Source organism: Saccopteryx bilineata, chromosome 10, assembly GCF_036850765.1.
Source record: "Saccopteryx bilineata isolate mSacBil1 chromosome 10, mSacBil1_pri_phased_curated, whole genome shotgun sequence".
In the NCBI taxonomy this organism is placed as follows: Eukaryota; Metazoa; Chordata; class Mammalia; order Chiroptera; family Emballonuridae; genus Saccopteryx; species Saccopteryx bilineata.
The window spans coordinates 32,966,184-32,988,850 of record NC_089499.1 but is presented as its reverse complement, the minus strand read 5'-3'; the positions used below and the strand labels follow the sequence as shown (position 1 = coordinate 32,988,850).

Below are 22,667 nucleotides of genomic sequence, written 5' to 3'. Positions count from 1 at the left end.
GAGGAACAAGAACCAGACCCTAGAGCAGGGGCCCATGGACCCTCTGAATTTGTGTGTGATATTTTGTAAATGTGCAGGGAGGGGTACATAGTCTCCCCCTGATTCTCAAAGAAATCAAAGACCCCCAAAGAGATCAAGAGTCATAGTTCTAGAGCATTATAGCTGAGAAAGACATTTGTGGAGAGTAGTTCAACCCCTCATGTTACAAATGAGAAAACTGAGGCCCAGAGAGGTTCTACAGCTACCTCAAGGTCACACAGCTCATCAGTGGCAGAGCTGAGCCAAAGACCCCATTCTCCTGATTCACCACGCTGTCAACAGAGGTTTTTAAAGAAAGGAAGGGGCAGGCATGCTCTTTAATGAAACGGGATCCCAATTACTTATGAAAAAACATGTTTTCTAGAACACTGCTATTCAATAGAATATAACAGGAGTCACATGAAATTTAAGCATTTCTAGTGGTCATATTACAAAATTTTTTAAAAATATGAAATATTTGTTTATTGATTTTTAGAGAAAGAATGGAGGGGTGGGGATCGGGGAGGAAGCAGAAAGCATTAACTCATAGTAGTTGCTTCCTGTATGTGCCTTGACCAGGCAAGCCCAGAGTTTCGAACTGGCGACCTCTGCATTCCAGGTCGACAGTTTATCCACTGCGCCACCACAGGTTAGGCAAAAAACCATGAAATTAATTTTAATGTATTTTCATAAATCCAGTATATCCAAAACATTATCATTTCAACATATAGTCCATATAAAAATTACTGAAATTTAAAACTTTTGTTTTTTCTAAGTTTTCTAAATCCAGTGTGTATTTTAGTTATACTACCTTTCAAGCGAACAGACCACATTTTAGAGGCCCAATAGCCCATGTGGCTCATAGATGCCATCTTGGACAGTGCGTGTATAGATTATATTTCTGTCCCACAACAAACGACTGGTTTGCATTTTTTATTTGATTCTACAATTCTCTCCAGGAGCCGGGTGGTGTCCCCAGTCATAGACGTGATTGATTGGAAGACTTTCCAGTATTACCCCTCCAAGGACCCGCAGCGGGGTGTGCTGGACTGGAAGCTGGATGTCCACTGGGAGGCTTTGTCGGAGAGTGAAAAGAAGGCCCTCCTGAGCCCCATCAGCCCCATCAGGTGAGGCTCCATCATGGCTTCTTCCAGATGCACTTGGCAGCCAGACTGTCTGGGAGTTAATCCTGGCTCCACTAGTTTCTTAGCAAGTTACCTAACCTATGCTTCAGTTTCCTCATTAGTTAATCGGGGATAAAAGACTGACTGAGCCCATTCAGAATAAAGGCAAGCTACCTTCCTTCATTCTCCCACAGGGAACTTGCATCAGTAACACATCAGTGATGACTGTAAACCTTACAGCAGGGGTCCCCAAACTTTTTACACAGGGGGCCAGTTCACTGTCCCTCAGACCATTGGAGGGCCGGACTATAAAAAAAAACTATGAACAAATTCGTATGCACACTGCACATATCTTATTTTAAAGAAAAAAAAAAACAGGAACAAATACAATATTTAAAATAAAGAACAAGTAAATTTAAATCAACAAACTGACCAGTATTTCAATGGGAACTATGGGCCTGCTTTTGGCTAATGAGATGGTGGTGCCCCTTCCAGAAGTGCAGCAGGGGCCGGATAAATGGCCTCAGGGGGCTGCATGCGGCCTGAGGGCCGTAGTTTGGGGACCCCTGCCTTAGAGGGTCGTAGCTAAGATCAGATGAGTTAATATACTTCTTAATCCCTTCACCTTAAAAAATAAAATAAAATAATGCATATAAAAAAGATTAAATGAAGTCCTGGTGGGTTGGCTCAGTGGTAGGCCATCGACCCGGCATATGGAAGTCCCAGGTTCGATTCCCAGCCAGAGCACACAAGAGAAGCACCCATCTGCTTTTCTACCCTTCCCCCTCTCCTTTCTCTTTATCTCTCTCTTCCCCTCCCATAGCCAAGGCTCCATTGGAGCAAAGTTGACCCGGGTGCTGAGGACGGCTCCATGGCCTCTGCCTCAGGCACTAGAATGGCTCCGGCTGCAACAGAGCAACGGGCCAGATGGGCAGAGCATCGCCCTCTAGTGGGCATGCTTCTCACTTCAGAAAAATACAATAAATAAGATTAAATAATTTAACATATAAAAAGCATTTAGAGAGTGCCAGATACTATTGTCATGTTGTTAATATTAATGGAGGCCAGCAAAGCTTTTGCCAATACCATCAATAAGTCCCCTAGTATGACACAGTGACAGAACCTGAGCTGGCATCGTGACCTAGCTCTGTCTCACCAGGTGGCATTGGAATATCCCTGGCTTCAGGTCCTTCCTTGGTCAAAAAGAAGAATTCAGACAGATGCTTGCTAAGGCACCATGAGCATCAAAATATATCTGATTTTATGGGTTACTTCTCAAGTATTTGGTTTTTGGACAACTGTTTTATTTAAGTGAATATTCTACAGATCTTCTGGTGTGTAACAAACTGAAACTGAGCCCCAAATTAGTGCTGTAAAACAAACAATATTTTACATTTTAAGTTTTTGGACTCTAGGAGTCATGAATTCTGAAAGAGAGCATCAGGGCTGGTTGTGTCTGCTGGACGGTGTCTGGGCGCCAGCAGGGCTGTAGTTGACCAGACTGGACTGGCTGCAAGTGACTCAGCAGCTGGGGGTTGCCATCCCCTGAAGGCTGCTCACATGTCTGAAGGCTGATGCTGGCTGTCAGCAGGGGCCTCGGCAGGAACGTCTTCACCCGTTCTCTCCGTGAGGTTATTGCACTGGGTTCCGAGAGCGAGAGCCCCGAGGGAGCCAGGTAAAGCAGGCTGTATCTCCCCACCTTTAAAAAAAACAATTCATTGAAGTGAAAATATATCAAATAGCATAAAATTAATTTTTTTTAAAAAAAAGTGAACAATTCAGTAGCATTTAGTGCATTTAAAATATTGTGCAAACACCACTTCTCCCTGTCTCCCTAGATTTGAGCTCCAGGCTTCTGAGGGCTTAGTATTGATAGGGAAGGTTAGCACTGCAGGGGCCCAAGCTGTCCTGCACTGGTCATGGCCTCTGGTGGGGGGTTGGCACGCCTGGCCCTCCAGTAGCCTGCACCCTCCACGCTCTACACGGTATGTGCCAAAGTCCCTCGTCCTCTCCTGGCCACCGTACCACAGCCCATGCTGCGTGGCTGACAGTGCTGGGTCCTCCACTGTAAGGCCGGTGGCCGAGACCAGGCAGGAGCACATTGGATTCGGGCAGACGGTAGAGAAACTGTGAAGCCAGAAAATGGTGGGCCATTCTGTTTATTAGTCTCACAACCACCAATAAATAACCAAGCAGGTGGGGAAACTGCTTCCCTCTCTCCGGGCTGATGAGCAACATCCAGGGAGCTGTATCCCCCTCCTCCTGCCCAGTGCCCCCGGGTGCTGCTTGGACCCTGTCTCCTGGGGCAGAGGGCGGTGAGGGGTTCCTGAGCTCCCAGGGCAGCCACATGGGAGGCAGGCAAAGTGCCCTCCTCTCTTAGATCCTCAAACGACAAGCACAGGGGCCTCCTCCTCCTCCAGGAATTAACCCTGATCTTGCAAATACCAAGTGGCAGAGTTAGAAACTGTATCAAATAATATACAATACTGGTTTTTGGCATTCTGGTATAATAGTGTTTTTTAATAACCTAAAGGTCAGTAATTTTATTAATGTAATACTATTTTCTAGGTAATTAAAAAAAAAGAGGCCCTGGCTGGTTGGCTCAGTGGTAGAGCATTGGCCTGGCATGCAGGAGTCCCGGGTTTGATTCCCGGCCAGGGCACACAGGAGAAGTGCTCATCTGCTTCTCCACCCCTCCCCCTCTCCTTCCTCTCTGTCTCTCTCTTCCCCTCCCGCAGCTAAGGCTCCATTGGAGCAAAGTTGGCCCGGGCACTGAGGATGGCTCTGTGGCCTCTGCCTCAGGCGCTGGAATGGCTCTGGATGCAGCAGAGCAACGCCCCAGATGGGCAGAGTGTCGCCCCCTGGTGGGCATGCCAGTGGATCCTGGTTGGGCACATGCAGGAGTCTGTCTGACTGCCTCCCCTTTTCCAGCTTCGGAAAAATGCAAAAAAAAAAAAAAAAAAAGAACATTGAACTCTGAGTCATTTGCATCTTGAGACATACCTAGAGTTTAGCTGCATTAATATTTGTTTCATTAAAAAATAAATTGTTGCCTGACCAGGCGGTGGAGCAGTGGATAGAGCGTCAGACTGGAATGCGGAGGACCCAGGTTCGAGACCCCGAGCTCGCCAGCTTGAGCGCGGGCTAATCTGGCTTGAGCAAAGCTCACCAGCTTGAACCCAAGTCTCTTCTCGGTCTGCTGAAGGTCCGCGGTCAAGGCACATATGAGAAAGCAATCTATGAACAACTAAGGTGTTCCAACAAAAAAAAAATAACTAATGATTGATGCTTCTCATCTCTCTCCATTCCTGTCTGTCTGTCCCTGTCTATCCCTCTCTCTGACTCTCTCTCTGTCTCTGTAAAACAAAAAACAAAACAAAAAAATAAAAATAAAAATAAACAATAAAAAATAAATTGTTCCTGAATGGATACATTCAAAAGCCTTCTGGCTGTACCTTTTCCTGTTTAAACCTTTCTGAGGGATGTTATTGTTATCTTAGTTCCCTGATGCAGGGGTTCTACTTTCCCGTGTTTAAGCTGGTATTGAACGTTAAATACATTTAAATGAGTTGAGCATATTCCCCCCAGCGTGGGCAGGACCTAGCGACTACCACCTTCCCTGGTGGATTTATCTTAGAATTAGGGTGGAAGATCATGAGCCAGTGGAACGAATGAGGTCAGGGGTGAGGGAAGGAAGAGAAAGACAGAGATAACCACTGTCCTTTGTCCAGGCCTGGTGCTACCTGCCACAGGGTATCACATTTTTTTTTTGTATTTTTCTGAAGCTGTAAACGGAGAGAGACAGTCAGACAGACTCCCGCATGCACACGACTGGGATCCACCTGGCACGCCCACCAGGGGGCAACGCTCTGCCCACCAGGGGGTGATGCTCTGCCCCTCTGGGGTGTCGCTCTGTTGCGACCAGAGCCACTCTAGCGCCTGGGGCAGAGGCCAAGGAGCCATCCCCAGCGCCCGGGCCATCTTTGCTCCAATGGAGCCTCCCTGCGGGAGGGGAAGAGAGAGACAGAGAGGAAGGAGAGGGGGAGGGGTGGAGAAGCAGATGGGCGCTTCTCCTGTGTGCCCTGGCCGGGAATCGAACCCGGGACTTCTGCACACCAGGCCGACGCTCTACCACTGAGCCAACCGGCCGGGGCCAGGGTATTACATTTTAACTGCAGCCTTCTTCCCAGAGAGGGGCTCAAGCCAGAGGGTAGGGAATCCTCAGGGGTGGCCCTGAGGCCTTCTCTGTCGGAGCAGTACCTGAGGTTGGGATAGAAAAGGCCCAAACAACTGTAGCTCTTTTTTTCATAAAATACTGGGATTTCTGACATGGTTGCTTAGCTTCAGTCTTGCCATTAAAAGCATACAGTTCTGTCCAAGCCCAATGTCAGCTCTCAGCCGCTGGAGCGTAGTAAGCCTCCCTGATGTGCTGCTCTGGGTTCTGAACTGCTCTCTATTCCTGTCTTCTCTCTCCAGGAGCCCTGTGGCGCCTGGCGGGGTCATAGCCATGGACAGACATTACTTCCAGAACACTGGAGCGTATGACCCTCTCCTGTCACTGCGGGGTGGTGAAAACCTCGAACTGTCTCTCAAGGTATGCCATGGACCGAGGGAGGACCCCAGGAGCTGCGTGTAGTCACAGCTCGGAGGCAGCCATTAGAAATGCCACTGGGGCTAAGGCTATGGGGAAATTATAAAGTTATTAAATACGGTGTATCAAACCTCCTGTGTCTTCCCCTTCCTCATCTCTGGTGCCCTACCGTGATTTTGCCCCCGGCATCTTTCCCGAAGTTGACTATCATACCCACCCACAGGTAAGGGCATGTTATCAGTCACGTACCCCTGAGCACGGACATTCCCCTACACTCTCCATTCACAGCATTTAGCATCTCAGTTGCTTCTCACAGCAACATAGACCAACGCAAATCCCAAGCATTCTATATAGTGAGTAGTTTAGTTCGAACAACTTAATAAGTATCTGTGCTAATAACTTAGCACCCTCTGGGCACTTTTCTAACCTTGGAAATCAGACCAGACACCACCACCCTCATTTCCTGTTCCTCACAGATGCTCTTCATCAAAGCAACTTCTGCAAACCTAATCTAGTAAAGAGGCACTCCAACAAAAGTGCAGCGACATAATATTGAAACCGTAAATTCCCTCAAGCTTGTAGTTTGCAGGACATCCCACAAATGTCACTCTGTTTCTCTCAAACATTTAAACTATCCCTTAGACTTTGCTGGGGCACCCTGGGGTACCTTGGCACACATTCTGGGAACCCCAGCCTGGGTTTGTTTCAGATCATATGCTGCCTCTGCTAGGAATGTGTTCCTTTTAAATCTTTATCCCCAAGTGTGTAAGAAAGGCTTCCTGTCAAAGGAATTCTAGGCATTTGGGAGAAGGCGTGAGAGTTATTGGGGAGTAGGGAGAACCCTCCTGAAGTAGGAAAGCGTGCTCTGATCTCCACACAAGTAGCTTCTCGTGCCTTTGCAACAGGGGACTTCACAAGCTTTTAGAAATTACTGACCCCTGGCCTGACCTGTGGTGGCGCAGTGGATAAAGCGTCGACCTGGAAATTCTGAGGTCACCGGTTCGAAACCCTGGGCTTGCCTGGTCAAGGCATGTATGGAAGTTGATGCTTCCAGCTCCTCCCCCTTCTCTCTCTCTGTTTCTCTCTCTCCCTCTCTCCCTCCTCTCTAAAAATGAATAATAGCCTGACCTGTGGTGGCGCAGTGGATAAAGCGTCAACCTGGAAATGCTGAGGTCACCGGTTCGAAACCCTGGGCTTGCCTGGTCAAGGCACATATGGGAGTTGATGCTTCCAGCTCCTCCCCCCCTTCTCTCTCTCTGTCTCTCCCTCTCCTCTCTAAAATGAATTAAAAAAAATAATAAAATAAAATAATTAAAAAAAAAGAAATTACTGACCCCTGGGGACACCCTTTTCCTTGAGGTAGCAGCCTTTGGAGAATAGGGTGCTAACACACAGGGCATGTCTGCGTGGGTGCTAGATCTGTGCGTGTGTTTCAAGGGGAGCAGTGGCGTTCAGGGGTTGCATGGGTGTGGCACCCTCACTGCCCCCCTCCCACCAGTTCCATCCCGGAGCAAATGCTCCCATTCTTCTCGCCTTGTCACTCCTCCGCCGAGAACTCCCAGATCCAGAAACTCTGCTGCACACCAGGGGCTACGCTTACCTTTGCCATTTTGTGCTCACACTTTCCGGTGTGTTCTGCCAGCCCCTCTCAGGCCCCTTAGGTCCCACGTCCTTGGCGTGGAGTGCACAGGTGTGTGTTCTGTCCACTACCCGCAGGCCTGGCTTTGCGGTGGCTCCGTGGAAATCCTGCCCTGCTCTCGGGTGGGGCACATCTACCGAAATCAGGATGCTCACTCCCCACTGGACCAGGAGGCCACGCTGCTGAACAAGGTCCGCATTGCTGAGGCCTGGCTGGGCTCATTCAAAGAGACCTTCTACAGGCACAGCCCAGAGGCCTTCTCCTTGAGCAAGGTAAGGAGAGCCTGGGGGGGTTCCTGAGCCTGCTGCAGGGCTGCCAGCCAGGGCCTGGGCCCGGGCACCTCTCCTTCCTGTCTAGAGGAGAAATGGAAGTGCCTGCTTGGTGCTTCCCCGGAGCCGTCCCTCTCAAGGGGCTCACCGTCCCTGGTGAGGCTGTCCTCTGTCTCTCCCAGCATCCCCATGGGGCACTATGGTGGTCTTGGCCTGGAAGCCCCTGGTGTCTATGGGGTGACATCAAAGGGAAGTAGTCCCCAATCACGGGGCAGGAGTAGAGATGGGCAGGCAGTAAGGGAGGAGACGGGTCTCAGGGGGCCCTTTCATCCTAGGCAGAGTGCTCACGGCTGTGACATTATCCAAGATATGAAACAAATATAAACATTAAAACAAACACATAAGATCCAAAACAAGCCACAGAAAAATAAAAGTTTTAAACAAACATTGTATCTTCAGTTGGTCAACTGTCCCTCAGCTTCATTCTTTTTTTTTTTTTTTAATTTTATTTATTCATTTTAGAGAGGAGAGAGAAAGGGGGAGAGACAGAGAGGGAGAGAGAGACAGAGAGAGAAGGGGGAGGAGCTGGAAGCATCAACTCCCATATGTGCCTTGACCAGGCAAGCCCAGGGTTTCGAACCGGCGCCCTCAGCATTTCCAGGTCGACGCTTTATCCACTGCGCCACCACAGGTCAGGCAGCTTCATTCTTATGGAGTGACACAAATGCTATTTCATGTGGGACATGGGTTCACATTAATGCTTGTTGTGCTGGGAGTGGGAGCCCCAAACAAGATGTCCAGGGCCCACAAAGGTCCTGTCACAGCTCCTACAAGCCTGTCAGCCCACACTGCTGATTGTGGAACTTTCTCTGATCCACAAATTTGATGATTTTCACAAGAAGAATGGCACCTCCTACTGGTAAGTGAGAAGACCTTTATCCCCCTGACTTCTTCCCTTTTGAACATTTCTGTGAATTCATATTTTAGAAATATCCTATTGTTTACTTTGAGATCCAGATTTCAGTAATATCACTACCTCCCTGAAGGGGTTTGATAGCATGCATTTATTTACTTTAAATCTAAATAACTAAAAGTTAATTTTACTCTAATGATTTCTATCCTTCAATCCCCCTTCCTACCCCACCCTCAAAACTCTCACTTGAATTTTGAGTTACAGAAACCCCAGGTGCCTAAGGACAAGGCTGGGGTTTCGGTGCTGGAGGAGTGGCCATTCTCTTGTGTTCCCCCCTGTCAGGAAGGGGAAGCTCATTGTCAGCGTGTCCCCACGTTTGAGGCTGGGTGGATTTGCCAGTTTGTCTCATTGCTGAGGAAGGTGATGGTGCTAAAACTCTCAAGAGCTGGGGAGGGCTCGAAAACCGCTGAGAATGCCAAGAAACTATAAAGAAAAACGTACAGGAATTCCTTAGAGAAAAAAGTGACAGCTCTCTTTGGTTTAATAGTGGGTAACTAATGCTGAATAAGAAATTGCTGATTTAGAGGAGTTGTTCTCAAACTTTCTGTGGATAAATGATTACTTGCTCTATCATAGGCTGTGGGGCAGGGCCCGGGAACCCGCATTTTAAACAAGTTCCTAGGGTGTTTCTGAACTAAGTGCTCAGGGCATCACACTTAAATTTTTTTTTTTGCAATTAAATTTAATGGGGTGACATTGATCAACAAGTACATAGGTTTTAGGTGGACATCTCTATAGCATTTGAAGTGTTGATTGTATGGTGTGCTCAGGGCATCGCACTTTGAGAAGCGTGTGGAGAACTTGTCAATATGGCAGCCTCAGACCCTACTCTCCTCAACATTAATTTATACTAAAGTCTTAAGGACTTACTTTGATATCCATCCCAGGACAATTGCATTACAAAGGAGAATCTCCAAAAAGGGGGATAGTATAGCCCACAGGAATGATTTGCTAATGGAGGAAATTGGGCATCTACAGGAAAAGAAAGGTGAATCCACCTTGTCCCTGTCCTCACTCCACACTTTTCGGGCTTAGTTCATCTCAGTTGGCTCTGGGTCAGTTTCTGCCCCCCCCCCATCCTCCTGGCCCATCATGGTGCTGTACCACACTGACCTAAGTAAGGTACAAAGCCCCAAAGCATAGTTATCATGGTCTTTGTAGACGAACAGCGGGCAGGCTCGTGGGAAGTGAGTGACAGCACCTACCATGCTGCTGGTGCCACAGCTCTGTCTAAAGAAGACCCACCCTACTCTCTGCTATCCAAGCCCTCTTCTCCTAACATGTGACCTTCTCCCCTCTCTGCAGCCCTGGGGGACTTTGCTCTTGGTCCCCTCACTTGATCCCCATCTTTTAGCCTTGGCCACTTCCGTCCTTCCTCCACCGTAGCAGTTCTGATGTACAGCAGGCTTTCTCTGTCTCCCTGCCTGGGTCTTTCTCCCCCCGACCTCCAGGCTGAGAAGCCAGACTGCACAGAGCGCCTGCAGCTGCAAAGGAGGCTGGGCTGTCGAACATTCCACTGGTTCCTGGCCAACATCTACCCTGAGCTGTACCCGTCTGAACGCAGGCCCAGGTTCTCTGGAAAGGCAAGGCGTGACCCAGGGAGGTTGAGGAGGAAGAGGACGGGCGGGCAGCTTCCCAAGACAAGAACTGGATGTTCTGATGTTCTTCCATGACCCTGGCCAACCAGTCCGAGCTCAGAGGGGCCCCAGAGGCTGCCCTGAGGGAGTTGGCTGGGTTGCCCCATAATCCTTCCCAGGACAGGCTGCCTGCCTCCTTCAGGGGGCCTGTCCCTTAGGATCAGTGGCCGCAGCTTGACCTCACTCATTTCTGTGGCCTGAACACGGCACCTTGAGCCACATTTGAGAAAGTGGAGGAGAGGAATGGTGCCCGAGATAAGAGGGTGTCTTTGCATGGAGGGCGGAGTTCACTTCCGTGTGGATGTCCGCTTTCAGCTCCACAACACCGGACTGGGCTTCTGTGCGGACTGCCAGGCAGAAGGGGACCTCCTGGGCTGTGCCGTGATGCTGGCACCTTGCAGTGACAGCCGGCAGCAACAGGTGGGTGCTCCGAGTTCTCAGGGGAATAACCAGGGAGAGGTCTTTCCTGGGGTGCCCCTCCTTCCCTTTGGGGCATCTCCTTTCACTGTGTGTGTGGGGGGGGGGGAGGGAAGGCTGGATTTGGAGCAGACAGGCCCTGTGGCCTCAGGTGACCAGCTGCTCCACTTGCCAGAGGAAGACTTAACACACAGAGGCTGTCAGAGCACTGGCCTCGTTCAGGACGCGTCCCACATGCTGAGCAATTTGCCTTGTGAAATTCCTTCCACAGGGAGGAGGCGCCCCCAGTGAGAAGGAAGCAGAGTGTACAAACACCCCTGGGGAGAGGAGGGAAGCGGCACACAAGTTCTTCTGGGATGCCAGGGGCTGGCGGGAGCCTGTCCCCAGGATGATGACTTGTGTGGGGGAGGGACCAAGAGATAGCACTGAAGACCAACTCCACAGATTTCCCTGAGGCCCCATTCTGCCGTGTGACTGGAGTGACAGGACCCAGGAAGGGTGGGGTGCCCTAGTGACAACCAAAGCTTACAGCCAAAGAGAAGTGCTGAGCATGACTGACAGACATGCTACCCTGAAGGAGAGGCCTGTCCTTGAGCCAGAGGCCCTGCTCGGGGGTGTAATATAGCCCATCACAGGACAGGCTAGTTCAACCTGACAAATCCAGGCAGTGCCTGGTTAAAATCAAGGCCTAGGAAGGCTGGGTCAGTCTAGTGACTTGTCCACTCCCTGGTTGTGGTCCTGACCTTTTTAGGTTTCATCCTGTGGTTGCCTTAGAGCAGGGGTCCCCAAACTATGGCCCACGGGCTGCATGCGGCCCCCTCTAGCCATTTATCCAGCCCCCGCCGCACTTCCGGAAAAGACACCTCTTTCATTGGTGGTCAGTGAGAGGAGCATAGTTCCCATTGAAATACTGTTCAGTTTGTTGATTTAAATTTACTTGTTCTTTATTTTAAATATTGTATTTGTTCCCGTTTTGTTTTTTTACTTTAAAATAAGATATGTGCAGTGTGCATAGGGATTTGTTCATAGTTTTTTTTTATAGTCCGGCCCTCCAACGGTCTGAGGGACAGTGAACTGGCCCCTTGTGTAAAAAGTTTGGGGACCCCTGCCTTAGAGGAAACAGGATCAACCCGACCCAAAGCTTGGTTCAGATATTGAGACTAATGACTGCCCACAGGTAACAAGAAGGAATGAAAAGTCTCATTGTCGGTCACATACTGAGACTTTCTTGGGGGAGCAGGGAAGGCTCCCAACCAGGTCTGCACCTGGCTTGAGATACCAGGAAGGGCTGACCAGCTCTGGTTCTTACGCAGTTAGGGGGTGGGCTGGGGTGAGGGCTCCCAGGCTCAGGCTGGGGCTTAGTTGGTCTGAATGTCCCATCAACACCAAATGAAGGGAGCACCGGGCTCTCTCATGAGCTCCCTCAGAAGTGGGACAAGAGGAGGAGAGGGTGGGGCTTGGAAGCTCAGAGGTCAAACATAACGTTACAGGTTACACATTTCTTTTAAGAAGTTGATGACTTCTAAGGACCCTTTCCCAACGAAAATACATATAAGCATATCCACACAAAAGTTTAATAATTTCAGGGGTTCATGGAGTCCTTGAAGCCCCCTAGGGTCCGTGGGCCTCTAAAACTGCTGGCTAATGTATCCCAAAGCTAACTGAAAGAGTCAGCATAGAACTATGTCTCTTGCTGCAGTCCCTCGGCCAGTGGTAGTCTATCCCAAAGTGTCTGAGGAAAGAAGAAGGAAGTTGAGTGAAGGGAAAGATCTAGATGTAGCAGGATCATTCCAGCATCTATATAGATAGGCCCCTGTCATCAGGAAAATCTCCTATATCTTAAGTATTTCTTTTTCAAAATTTCCATTATGGAATAACTGTCTATAAGGTGATAGGCAGCGTCCATGATGCCGGCTGAGGGTTGGTGAGTCCACTTCTTTTCACAACCTGGATGATGACCTAGGAAGTCTAGCTTGCTGTCAAATCTCTCTTCTTTCAGCCCGAGACAGGGGCCTTTGAGTTAAGCTATAACACCCCCATAACCCTCTGTTAAAAAACAAAGAGCAGCGAACAAGTTTCTGCAGATACTGATCACAGGAGTCAGGTGAGGCCCTGAGAGCCAGAGGGCAAGAGCCAGAGCATCCCCTGGAGAGATATGGAGTCCAGCCCTGCGGGGCAACAAGCCGAGGCTGGGCTGGGCAGCGCAGGCCCAGGGTCCTGGGGAACGGCGTTGCTCAGCATCCGTGTGGCCCCTTCCGCCTCGCTTTTCACCGATCTCCCAGAATACCTTGATAGGCCACCGCACCTGGCGCACGGGCGGGCGGAGCGCACTGGCATGCAGTGAGGAAGTCGTGCGCAGTGGCGGAAACAGCTCACCACTTTCTAGCTATATGGTATCCGGCAGGCTTCTGCACTTCGCGTCTGACTTCCTCCTCTGCAGTGGGATTAATGCAGGCTCCCTCGTGCAAACACAATGTTAGTTTTTTTTGTTTTTTTTTTATAATTTTGGTGGGGTGGAAGGCATTAGCAAGGACTTGTAGATTCATCAAAATTGTGAACTAGAGAAGCCCAAAGCCCTTTTCCTAAAAACACCTAGATAGGTTAGATTAAAAAAATTAGAAGGAACATCCTTTTTCATGCATAAGTAATTGAGTTTATACGAAAGAGATACCTTCAGTGGCCAAAAATCAAGAGGCAACAGAAAATAGAGCTAAAAGACGTGGGCCAAGCTGCCCTGTGTGTGTGTGTGTGGGGGGGGGGGGGGACAGTTACTGTCAATCTCAGGAAATATTGGTTCCTTGCAGGAATAAGTAATGAGGGCCTTCATTCAGCCCTTGAGAAATGGGAAAATGGACATAAGACTTCCATGTCAAGCCAGTGTTGACCTTCAAAGCAAAACCGTAAACCTCAGACTGCCCACGGCCTTGTCTGTCTCCACAGGGACTTTGAGTAGGAGACAATAACTTTCCTCTGAACTTTTTAAATCATAAGTTGGCATCTAATGTGGGTTCATATTTATATGAATAGCATGGTCTGGGTATCCATAAGCGGGACCAGCTACCTGATTTGTGGGACCCAGTGCAACATGTACACGCCAAGCCTCTAATTCAGCACTGATTAAGAATTTCAAGACAGTGGCAGTACCACATTAGACCATGTATATTAAACCAAGAACATCAAACTCTTGAATGAAGCCCCATGGGACAGCACAGGTCATATGCCTATGAAGCTGACTCTGTCTCCAAGCTGCAAAACTAACATAAAAATTAGTTCAGGCTGCACTTGGCAGGAACAAGCAGAAAATGGTTTTGTCAGGAGACGCCCTCCATCCTCCATCCGGGTCACACAGACCTCCCACAGTTAACGCCCACCTGCAAAGGCAAGCACAGCCCAATCCTCCAAAACACAGGAGGCAATAGTAACCATGAGTGACAGCAGATACAACAAACAGGGAAATTAGTTACAGCGCTGGTCAGATCTCTCTAGAAAGCAATCAAATTGGGCCTCAGAGGGGATCCTCCTCTGCCCTTCACTAGTACACTCACAAGGGACACAGCGTTCTCTATGACCTTACCTGTGATGCAGTGAATAGAATAATGGAGGAACACACCATAATGTATGGATATGAGCGTGAGAGCAGAGGGCAAGTGGAGATGTTACAGGACAGGGCTAGTTGAGCAGCATGTCTGTGGACTTGACTACGAGTCTTGCTGACCACTCTCCATCCCCCCACCTCAGTAACTGAAGATTGCTCCTAGACCTCAGCTCTGTCATGAGCTCTGCTTCCCTCATCCCCAGCTTTGGAGAATATCTCCTGGTAGCTGTGCTAACAACTGTTCCCTCTCTCCCAGCACCTGGAGCACACCGGCAGGAAGAAGATCCGCTTTGGCAGCCTGCAAGACCTGTGCTTCGATGTCAGGCGAGAGCAGGTGATCCTTCAGAACTGCACCGAGGCAGGCACTGACATCCATCCGCAGCACTGGGACTTCCAGGAGGTAAGCTGTCCGTTCAGAAAGCGCTTGGCAGTGCCGGTGGTGGTTGATGCTGTGTCCTTCGAGCTCTTCCAAGAAGTCAACTAATACCATTCCCACCTGTGCCTTTGTTGTATAAATTAGTAGCTTGGCACTAAAACCTTGGAGAGGTAAAGCCAACTTTGCAGAACTATTGGGCCATTGGAATCTTGAAATGTACTAATTTTCAATGTTTCTGGATAGCCCTGATCTCGTTTGTGGCAGACAGTGGAGACAGCCCCATTTGGAAGTTTACTAGCTCAGGTTACAAGTAGAACCATGGAGTACATTATGGAAGCAGTCAACCACCTTGTTCGTGTGGTTTTAGAGTGAAAAAGCTCTCCCCTCCTCCGCCACCGACATAGATACCCATCTAAGTGTCACTTTCTTCCTTTGCAAAACCACCTGGACATTTCATCACTTTAGTAAGACTTTGCTTCCTATTACCCCAGGGGAGAGAAGCTCTAGGTCCTTTTCAGGAGTTGTGCATCAATAAAGAGGAAATAAGTAAAATATAGTACTTAGAGAGAGTGCATGGGTTCCCCATACAGAATTGGGGCAGAAAAGTTACCGTATCAGCAATAAGTACCCATATACAGCTTTTTCTCCACCTCAAATTCTTTTTGGAATAAGTTAGAGTATAAATATACAAACAAATAAATATGCACATTTTCTTAATTTTTTTCTCCAACTTCTTCTTGGGAATAAAGAGGGTCAAATAAGCAACACTCTGAGCATTGCTCCTCTTACAGAAGCTGTGAAAGAAGAAGCTCTGATGATAGAAAGCTTAGGCTGAATTCACAAGAAGCAGTTGAGAACGAAGCCTTGGGGCTTTGGTGACAAGTAGACACCGGACTCAGGGGTCCCACACATACTCAAAGAAGTCTTAGGAACCAAGTTAATGTCCTTTGTAAATGATTATAAAGTATCATTCTAAGCAAGTCCTGTGGATAAGACCAGTTGTGGATTCAAATAATTGAACAACCGGTTCTCTGCCCTAATTACCGTTTTAAGTATAAAAAAATGACATACCCAATGGTAGTTTATTATTTCATATATTTAAGACTTAAATAAGAACAATAAAAGAGGTATACAAAACTAGATTATGTTATGAGTTTTAAAATATTAATGAGAAAATATTAAATAATACCTGACAAAAAAACAATAAAACTGTTAAGATATTTTCATATTGTTTCTTTTTTTTTTTTTCAGAGACAGAGAGAGTCAGAGAGAGGGATAGACAGGGACAGACAGACAGGAATGGAGAGATGAGAAGCATCAATTATTAGTTTTTCGTTGTACATTGCAACACATTAGTCGTTCATTGATTGTTTTCTCATATGTGCCTTGACCACGGGCCTTCAGCAGACGGAGTAACCCCTTGCTCGACCCAGCGACCTTGGGTCCAAGCTGGTGAGCTTTTGCTCAAACCAGATGAGCCCATGCTCAAGCTGGCGACCTCGGGGTCTCGAACCTGGGTCCTCAGCATCCCAGTCCAACGCTCTATCCACTGCGCCACCGCCTGGTCAGGCTCATATTGTTTCTTTTTTTCTTTTTTTCTTTTTTTTTTTTTTTGTATTTTTCTGAAGCTGGAAACGGGGAGAGACAGTCAGACAGACTCCCGCATGTGCCCGACCGGGATCCACCCAGCACACTCACCAGGGGCGACACTCTGCCCACCAGGGGGCGATGCTCTGCCCCTCCGGGGCGTCGCTCTGCTGCGACCAGAGCCACTCTAGCGCCTGGGGCAGAGGCCAAGGAGCCATCCCCAGCGCCCGGGCCATCTTTGCTCCAGTGGAGCCTTGGCTGTGGGAGGGGAAGAGAGAGACAGAGAGGAAGGAGGGGGGGTGGAGAAGCAAATGGGCGCTTCTCCTATGTGCCCTGGCCGGGAATTGAACCCGGGTCCCCCGCACGCCAGGCCAACGCTCTACCGCTGAGCTAACCGGCCAGGGCTCATATTGTTTCTTGATTGGCATCCTCACTTGCAATTTTTTTCACCTACGGTTGGAATGAACATTACTACGAGTGCTTAGAATATGCTATTGCGCAGATGAATGTTAAAAAAGAGTAAGGAATGTGAATTGTGATTTCCACATTGGGCAGCTGATTACAAGTGCCATTTTAACAACTGTTTCGCTGAACTCAAGAAAAAATTAGTTATCGGTTCTGCCGAACCAGTGTGAACCAGTTGAATCCCACCACTGGAGAAGACACATTTTAGAAATAGTGTTTAAAAATAAGTAAACAATTAGTAAGTAAAATATACCCAATATCTTTTAGGCATTAAAGAATAAGAATAGAAAGAGTATTATCATTCCGCCATAAAAAAGGAATGATGTGCTGTTCACAGACACAGTATTCACACTCACCAGCATGTGGAAGCAACCTAAGTGGCTAACAATGGATGAATGGATAATTATGCATGCAATGGATTATTAGACTTACAAAGGAAGGAAATTCTGTCATATGCTACAATATGAATGAACCTGTAGGACATCATGCTAAGTGAAATAAGACAGTCACAAAAACAAATGTACTGTATGATTCCACTTATACAAGGTACCTAGAGTGATTAAATTCACAGAGACAGAAAGTAAAACGGTGGTTACTAGGGGCTGAGGTGAGGGGGTAGTTATTAAATGGGCATAGAGTGTCAGTTTTGAAGGATGAAAAGTTCTGAAGGTCTGTTCCACAACCATGTGAATATACTTAATGCTACTAAACTTTACACTTAAAAAATGGTTAAGATGGTAAGTTTTAAGTTATGTATTTTTCCCACAATAAAAAAAATGAAAAAATTACATACTATTTTATGCTACAGTGTGAATGAACATTGAAAATATGCAAAGTGAAAGAAGCCAGTCACTTAACACCATATATTATATGATTACACTTATAGCAAATATCCAGAATAGACAAGTCCATAAATACAGAAAACATATTACTGATTTCTGGTAGCTGAAAGGAAGGAGGGATTGGAAGTGACTGCTAATGAATAGTAGTTTTCTTTTAATAGTGATGAAAATATTCTGGAATTAGATAGTGGTGATGGTTGCATATACTCTGTGAATATGCTAAAAATCATCAAGTTGTATGCTTTTAAAGAATGAATACTATAGTATGTGAATCATATAGCAAAAATACCTAAAAATAAATAAATAAATAAATAGACATTATCAGCATTTCTGGTTAAATATGTTTAACTTTTCATAAAGATGTTGATTTTTCCTTGAAAAAGGCTTGTCTAGATTCAATATTATATCTGGTAGAATGGTGTAGTCTTTCAAACATGGCTGACTGCAGCCTTCTGTGTACCCTTCAAGTCTTGCTCTCTAATGCAACCTGGTGGCAGCAGTACTAAATTGCAGGATTAATAGAAGGCAGAGATTAAATTAAATCGTTTTGAAAGCAGAAATTTCCAAGTCACTGATAACAATGAATGTCACCACTACAGTATAAAGACTGAGCATGATTTTTACACTGGGCATTCTACTAACCAGAACTCTCTTAAGATATGGTGTAATTACCCAACCACACTAAAAATAATTTCATTAATGGTCACAAGACTCTAAATGAAATCTAGATTTCAGAGCTACCTAAATTGCATTATATAAATATTTTAACCAAAACACTATAGTTCCTTATCAGGCCAATTCACATTACCTCTATCATTCTCATAACGATTAGCCCCAAACTTAGAATTTTTCTTCTTTGCTGACTGACTAAGAGGGACTTACTGGGTTTTTTTTCTTTCCCCCTCCTCACTTTTTAGAATGGAATGATTGTTCATGTTCTTTCTGGGAAATGCATGGAAGCCGTGGTGCAGGAAAACAATAAAGACTTGTACTTGCACCAGTGTGATGGAAAAGCCAGCCAGCTGTGGCGATTTGACAATATCAACGTCGTGGATGAACGATGAATGGCAGGGTCAGAAGGAAAAGGGAAGGTTGGCTCTCGCAGTTCAGCCCCAAGAGAACTAAGAAAGCATGCATATTTCATGAAACAGACCTCCTGTGTTTGAACTCCTTGTGATAGTAGAGAAGAAAGCTCATGATTGAATATAGAAAGTCTTTTCCTTCGCACCCCTATGCCATCGACAGCTGGCTGTTTCAGAAAGAGAAAATATAATGTAGTCGTTGTCTTCATCACTGGTAGATGATCATTACATTGTACAGAAGATTTTTTGTTTTTTTCCATTGAGTGTGTAACAATTGCTTTTATCTCTGATTAAGAAAAGAAGCCAGACATTCTCTGATAGCACTTCCAGGATACGTAAACCCAGTTGATTGATTTATTTCAAATGGCCTTATCTTGGAATGTCTATGTAGCCAACTATGAAAATTAAAGAGTAAGGAAAGCATTATGGCCCAATATACCAAAAATTTTGGATTAGGCTTATTAGGACAAATTTCACATTCATTGGTTGAGCCATAGCTCAAAAGAAGGAAAGGAAGCTACTGAGAGAAGAGTATAATTGGAGAGAAGATGGAAGAGAGCTTTGGACCAATTCTCCAGCTCAGCCGAGCAGCTGAAGAGTCAGTAAACCTGGGATAGGACGTTTTCATGTTAATGAGAATTTCCTCAGAACTTTCTACCTCCATTCACCCTGCTTTAGCCCTTCTCTAATTTGGTTAACCACAACCAGATCCTCATGCAATATACTTCACTTTAGTCATTGGTCTTTGGAAGGGTCAGCTGCTGAGACTGAGGATTCCCATGAACGAAAGTGAAGTGTGTACACTTGGGAAATTCTCCTGATGCCCTGTTACACGGTTTATATCGACTGGATTAGAAATAGCAACCTTTGCAAAGAGGTAAAGTTCCCGGAGTGGAAATGCCAGTGTCTAAGCCAACATTCCAATGAGAGGAACCAGAGTTGGGTGTTAATGTTCACGGGGGCTGACAGGGTCATTTCTGAGCCTGTAGGAACTGTCTGGGATCCCCAAGTGTGCCCACTAGTTGAACAGTCACAACTGTGGTAAGAACACACCTCCACTGGAGCAGAGCCAAGCAAGCAGGAGCTGACTGGCTCTCCTTGTGTGACCTGGCCTAATCTGACCATAAGAGTTGCTGGATGGGGTTGGTTATGCTATTCAAAGGACACCATTCATGCCCATTTCTCCTCCAGATGGAGTTCATGCTTCACATGCTCAGCTTAGAAACCTCCCCTCAAAGATGCTGGTCTCCTTTGTGCTGTTTCAGAATGCAGCGTGTTTCAAATAAGGAAAACTAGGTAGGAAGTGAGGGTATCTAAACAATACCTATCATAACTATGTATTCCTTCTCCACCTACTTAAGTCAATGGCTCACTGCATTTCTCCTTTCTCAAAGATACTTTAGACCTGTGCTAGTAGCCACTAGCCACGCGTGGCTATCTAAATGTAAATGCATTCAAATTAAGGACAATGTAAACTCAGTTCCTCATCTGTACTGGTCACATTGCAAGTGCTTAATAGCCACATGTGGCTGGGGCTACTGTATCAGACGGCACAGACAGACAGTTCCTCTGAATACACTGATCTATAGATAGTTCGTCATCCTATCAAGAGAAGAAATTTCAGCCATTGTCTTCTTCCTTCAGACTTGTGTATATTTAAAACAAATTCTTCTAATATCCTGAGGTAGAGACAAAGCTAATAATTCTCAGATGGCCAACTTGTAAAGGGTATTAATGATTGAAAAATAAAAATTAAATAAGAACCTCATTTTTTTTTGAAGGGGGACTTTATTGGCATTGTGGGTAGTTGAAGTTGCTGAAATAAATTAATATAATTAAATAAAATGCTAAATTCAATTGTATATGTTGTGTTTGACGGTAATTAACAAAAAGACCCAGATGGCTTATTGCTTAATTGGTTGAGCAAAGGAAGAATGTGGTGTTTCTCTCTTCTTTAACCATCCCCATGATTTATTACTTTATTACAGAAATGGCTGTCAACTTGGTCCCTGGCTGGTACTTACAGACCCTTAATTTAAACAAAACAAATGCCTCCATTGAGATCTAAAGGAAAAGCAACCTTTTCCTCATTGTGCAATCAAGTGTTCAAATTCTCTTCTTTATAGGTTTGTTCTACTTTTGTCTACAACGATCAATTGAAAAGTAGAGGAACCTGGCAGTTAGAAGATTTGGTTCCCAGGCCCTGACCGGTTGGCTCAGTAGTAGAGTGTCGGCCTGGCGTGCAGAAGTCCCGGGTTTGATTCCCGGCCAGGGCACACAGGAGAGGCGCCCATCTGCTTCTCCACCCCTCCCCCTCTCCTTCCTCTCTGTCTCTCTCTTCCCCTCCCGGAGCCAAGGCTCCATTGGAGCAAAGTTGGCCTGGGTGCTGAGGATGGCTCCATGGCCTCTGCCTCAGGCGCTAGAATGGCTCTGGTCGTAACAGAGCAACGTCCCAGATGTGTGGAGCATCGCCCCCTGGTGGACATGCCAGGTGGATCCCGGTCGGGCGCATGCAGGAGTCTGTCTGACTGCCTCCCCATTTCCAACTTCAGAAAAAATACAAAGAAGATTTGGTTCCCAAGTTTGAGCTTGAATTTTATGGTTGCAGTTTGTTGTTTGGGTTTTAAGGTTGAATTCATCATCATCACCATAAAGTTCGGCATTAGTAAGAATCTCATTTGGAGGGGGACAGAGAGAAATATTCAGCCAGCAGTCTAGAGTCCAATGCTCTTTATGCTATTTCACAACACAAAGTAGATGTCATACCTGGAGGGGCCCGGATCTGTTTCCTCTTTGGCCTCAATACCATAGATCCCACTGGCCAACTCAGAATCCCAACTCCTATAGACATCAAAGTCCCCCAAATCCATGATTTGGTGTCATGCACCAGAACTGGACATTACTATATAGGTCATTTAGAGGGGATACCATTTTCTACTGAAAGGCCATGGAAAAAGCCATTTGGACACCAAGTGACCTGTGATCACATATATATAAGCAGCTTGCCTGACTTTATTTGGTGTCAAAATAGTCATCAGGATCACTTCCCCTAGCATGATAGTTTTCAAGTCTGGACCTAACAGATCAGACTTATGTTTGAAAAAGTTTCCCAACAGTCACCCAAACTAGACAAAGGCAACCTCCTGCCCCAGGGGCCTTGACAGGCACAACTGTATACATTGTGTACACTATGATTGTTCTTTAAAAGCTCTTTTTAAAAAATATAACATTAGAGCGTCGGCCTGGCGTGCAGGGGTCCCGGGTTCGATTCCCGGCCAGGGCACACAGGAGAAGCGCCCATCTGCTTCTCCACCCCTCCCCCTCTCCTTCCTCTCTGTCTCTCTCTTCCCCTCCGCAGTGAGGCTCCATTGGAGCAAGGATGGCCCGGGCGCAGGGGATGGCTCCTTGGCCTCTGCCCCAGGCCCTGGAGTGGCTCTGGTCGCAACAGAGCAACTCCCCGGAGGGGCAGAGCATCGCCCCCTGGTGGGCAGAGCGTCGCCCCCTGGTGGGCGTGCCGGGTGGATCCCGGTCGGGTGCATGCGGGAGTCTGTCTGACTGTCTCTCCCCGTTTCCAGCTTCAGAAAAATGAAAAAAAAAAAAATATATATATATAACATGTTTTTCACATAGATACAGATAGCAGGACTGCAAATCCTAAAGGGAAGGGGGGAGGGAGCTAGGGGGAGGGGACAAAAGTGGGGTAATGGGGGACATGGGGTGGGAGTGAGGGAGTTATATTGAGTGGGACATTTGAATCCATGTTAACACAATAAATTAAAATTAATAAAAAATTTCAAAAAATATATGTTTGTGACCAACATGCTTTGGACAAAATCCCAAAGCACCTACAAGTCCTGCCATGATTATTATAATGCCTTAATGTAGACATATTTCACATGATTATGTTAAGCACAATAGCCAAGGAGGCGATATCTCCAGGATTCTAGAATCCTCTGCTATTTCTATACAAATAATAGTTCTTCTAATCTCCAATTTCCTTGCCAATTTCAACCCCTTCTTCCAGGCAATGTGTGTATGTGTTTGTTTGTTTG

At 46.7% G+C, this 22,667-nt stretch overlaps 1 protein-coding gene across 2 annotated transcripts in view; it reads left to right on the top strand.

The window, feature by feature from the left end:
- GALNT15 (polypeptide N-acetylgalactosaminyltransferase 15) overlaps positions 1-20,477 on the top strand; it is a 52,572-nt gene extending 32,095 nt beyond the window's left edge. For both annotated transcript variants that reach the window (XM_066244916.1, XM_066244915.1), the window contains 7 exons: positions 978-1,145; positions 5,619-5,736; positions 7,450-7,644; positions 10,066-10,197; positions 10,567-10,671; positions 14,520-14,663; positions 18,451-20,477. In XM_066244916.1, coding sequence (XP_066101013.1) covers positions 978-1,145; positions 5,619-5,736; positions 7,450-7,644; positions 10,066-10,197; positions 10,567-10,671; positions 14,520-14,663; positions 18,451-18,597 — 1,009 coding nt within the window. In that variant the 3' untranslated portion in view covers positions 18,598-20,477. The remainder of the gene's footprint in view (positions 1-977; positions 1,146-5,618; positions 5,737-7,449; positions 7,645-10,065; positions 10,198-10,566; positions 10,672-14,519; positions 14,664-18,450) is intronic.
- Positions 20,478-22,667: the final 2,190 nt, after the last annotated feature.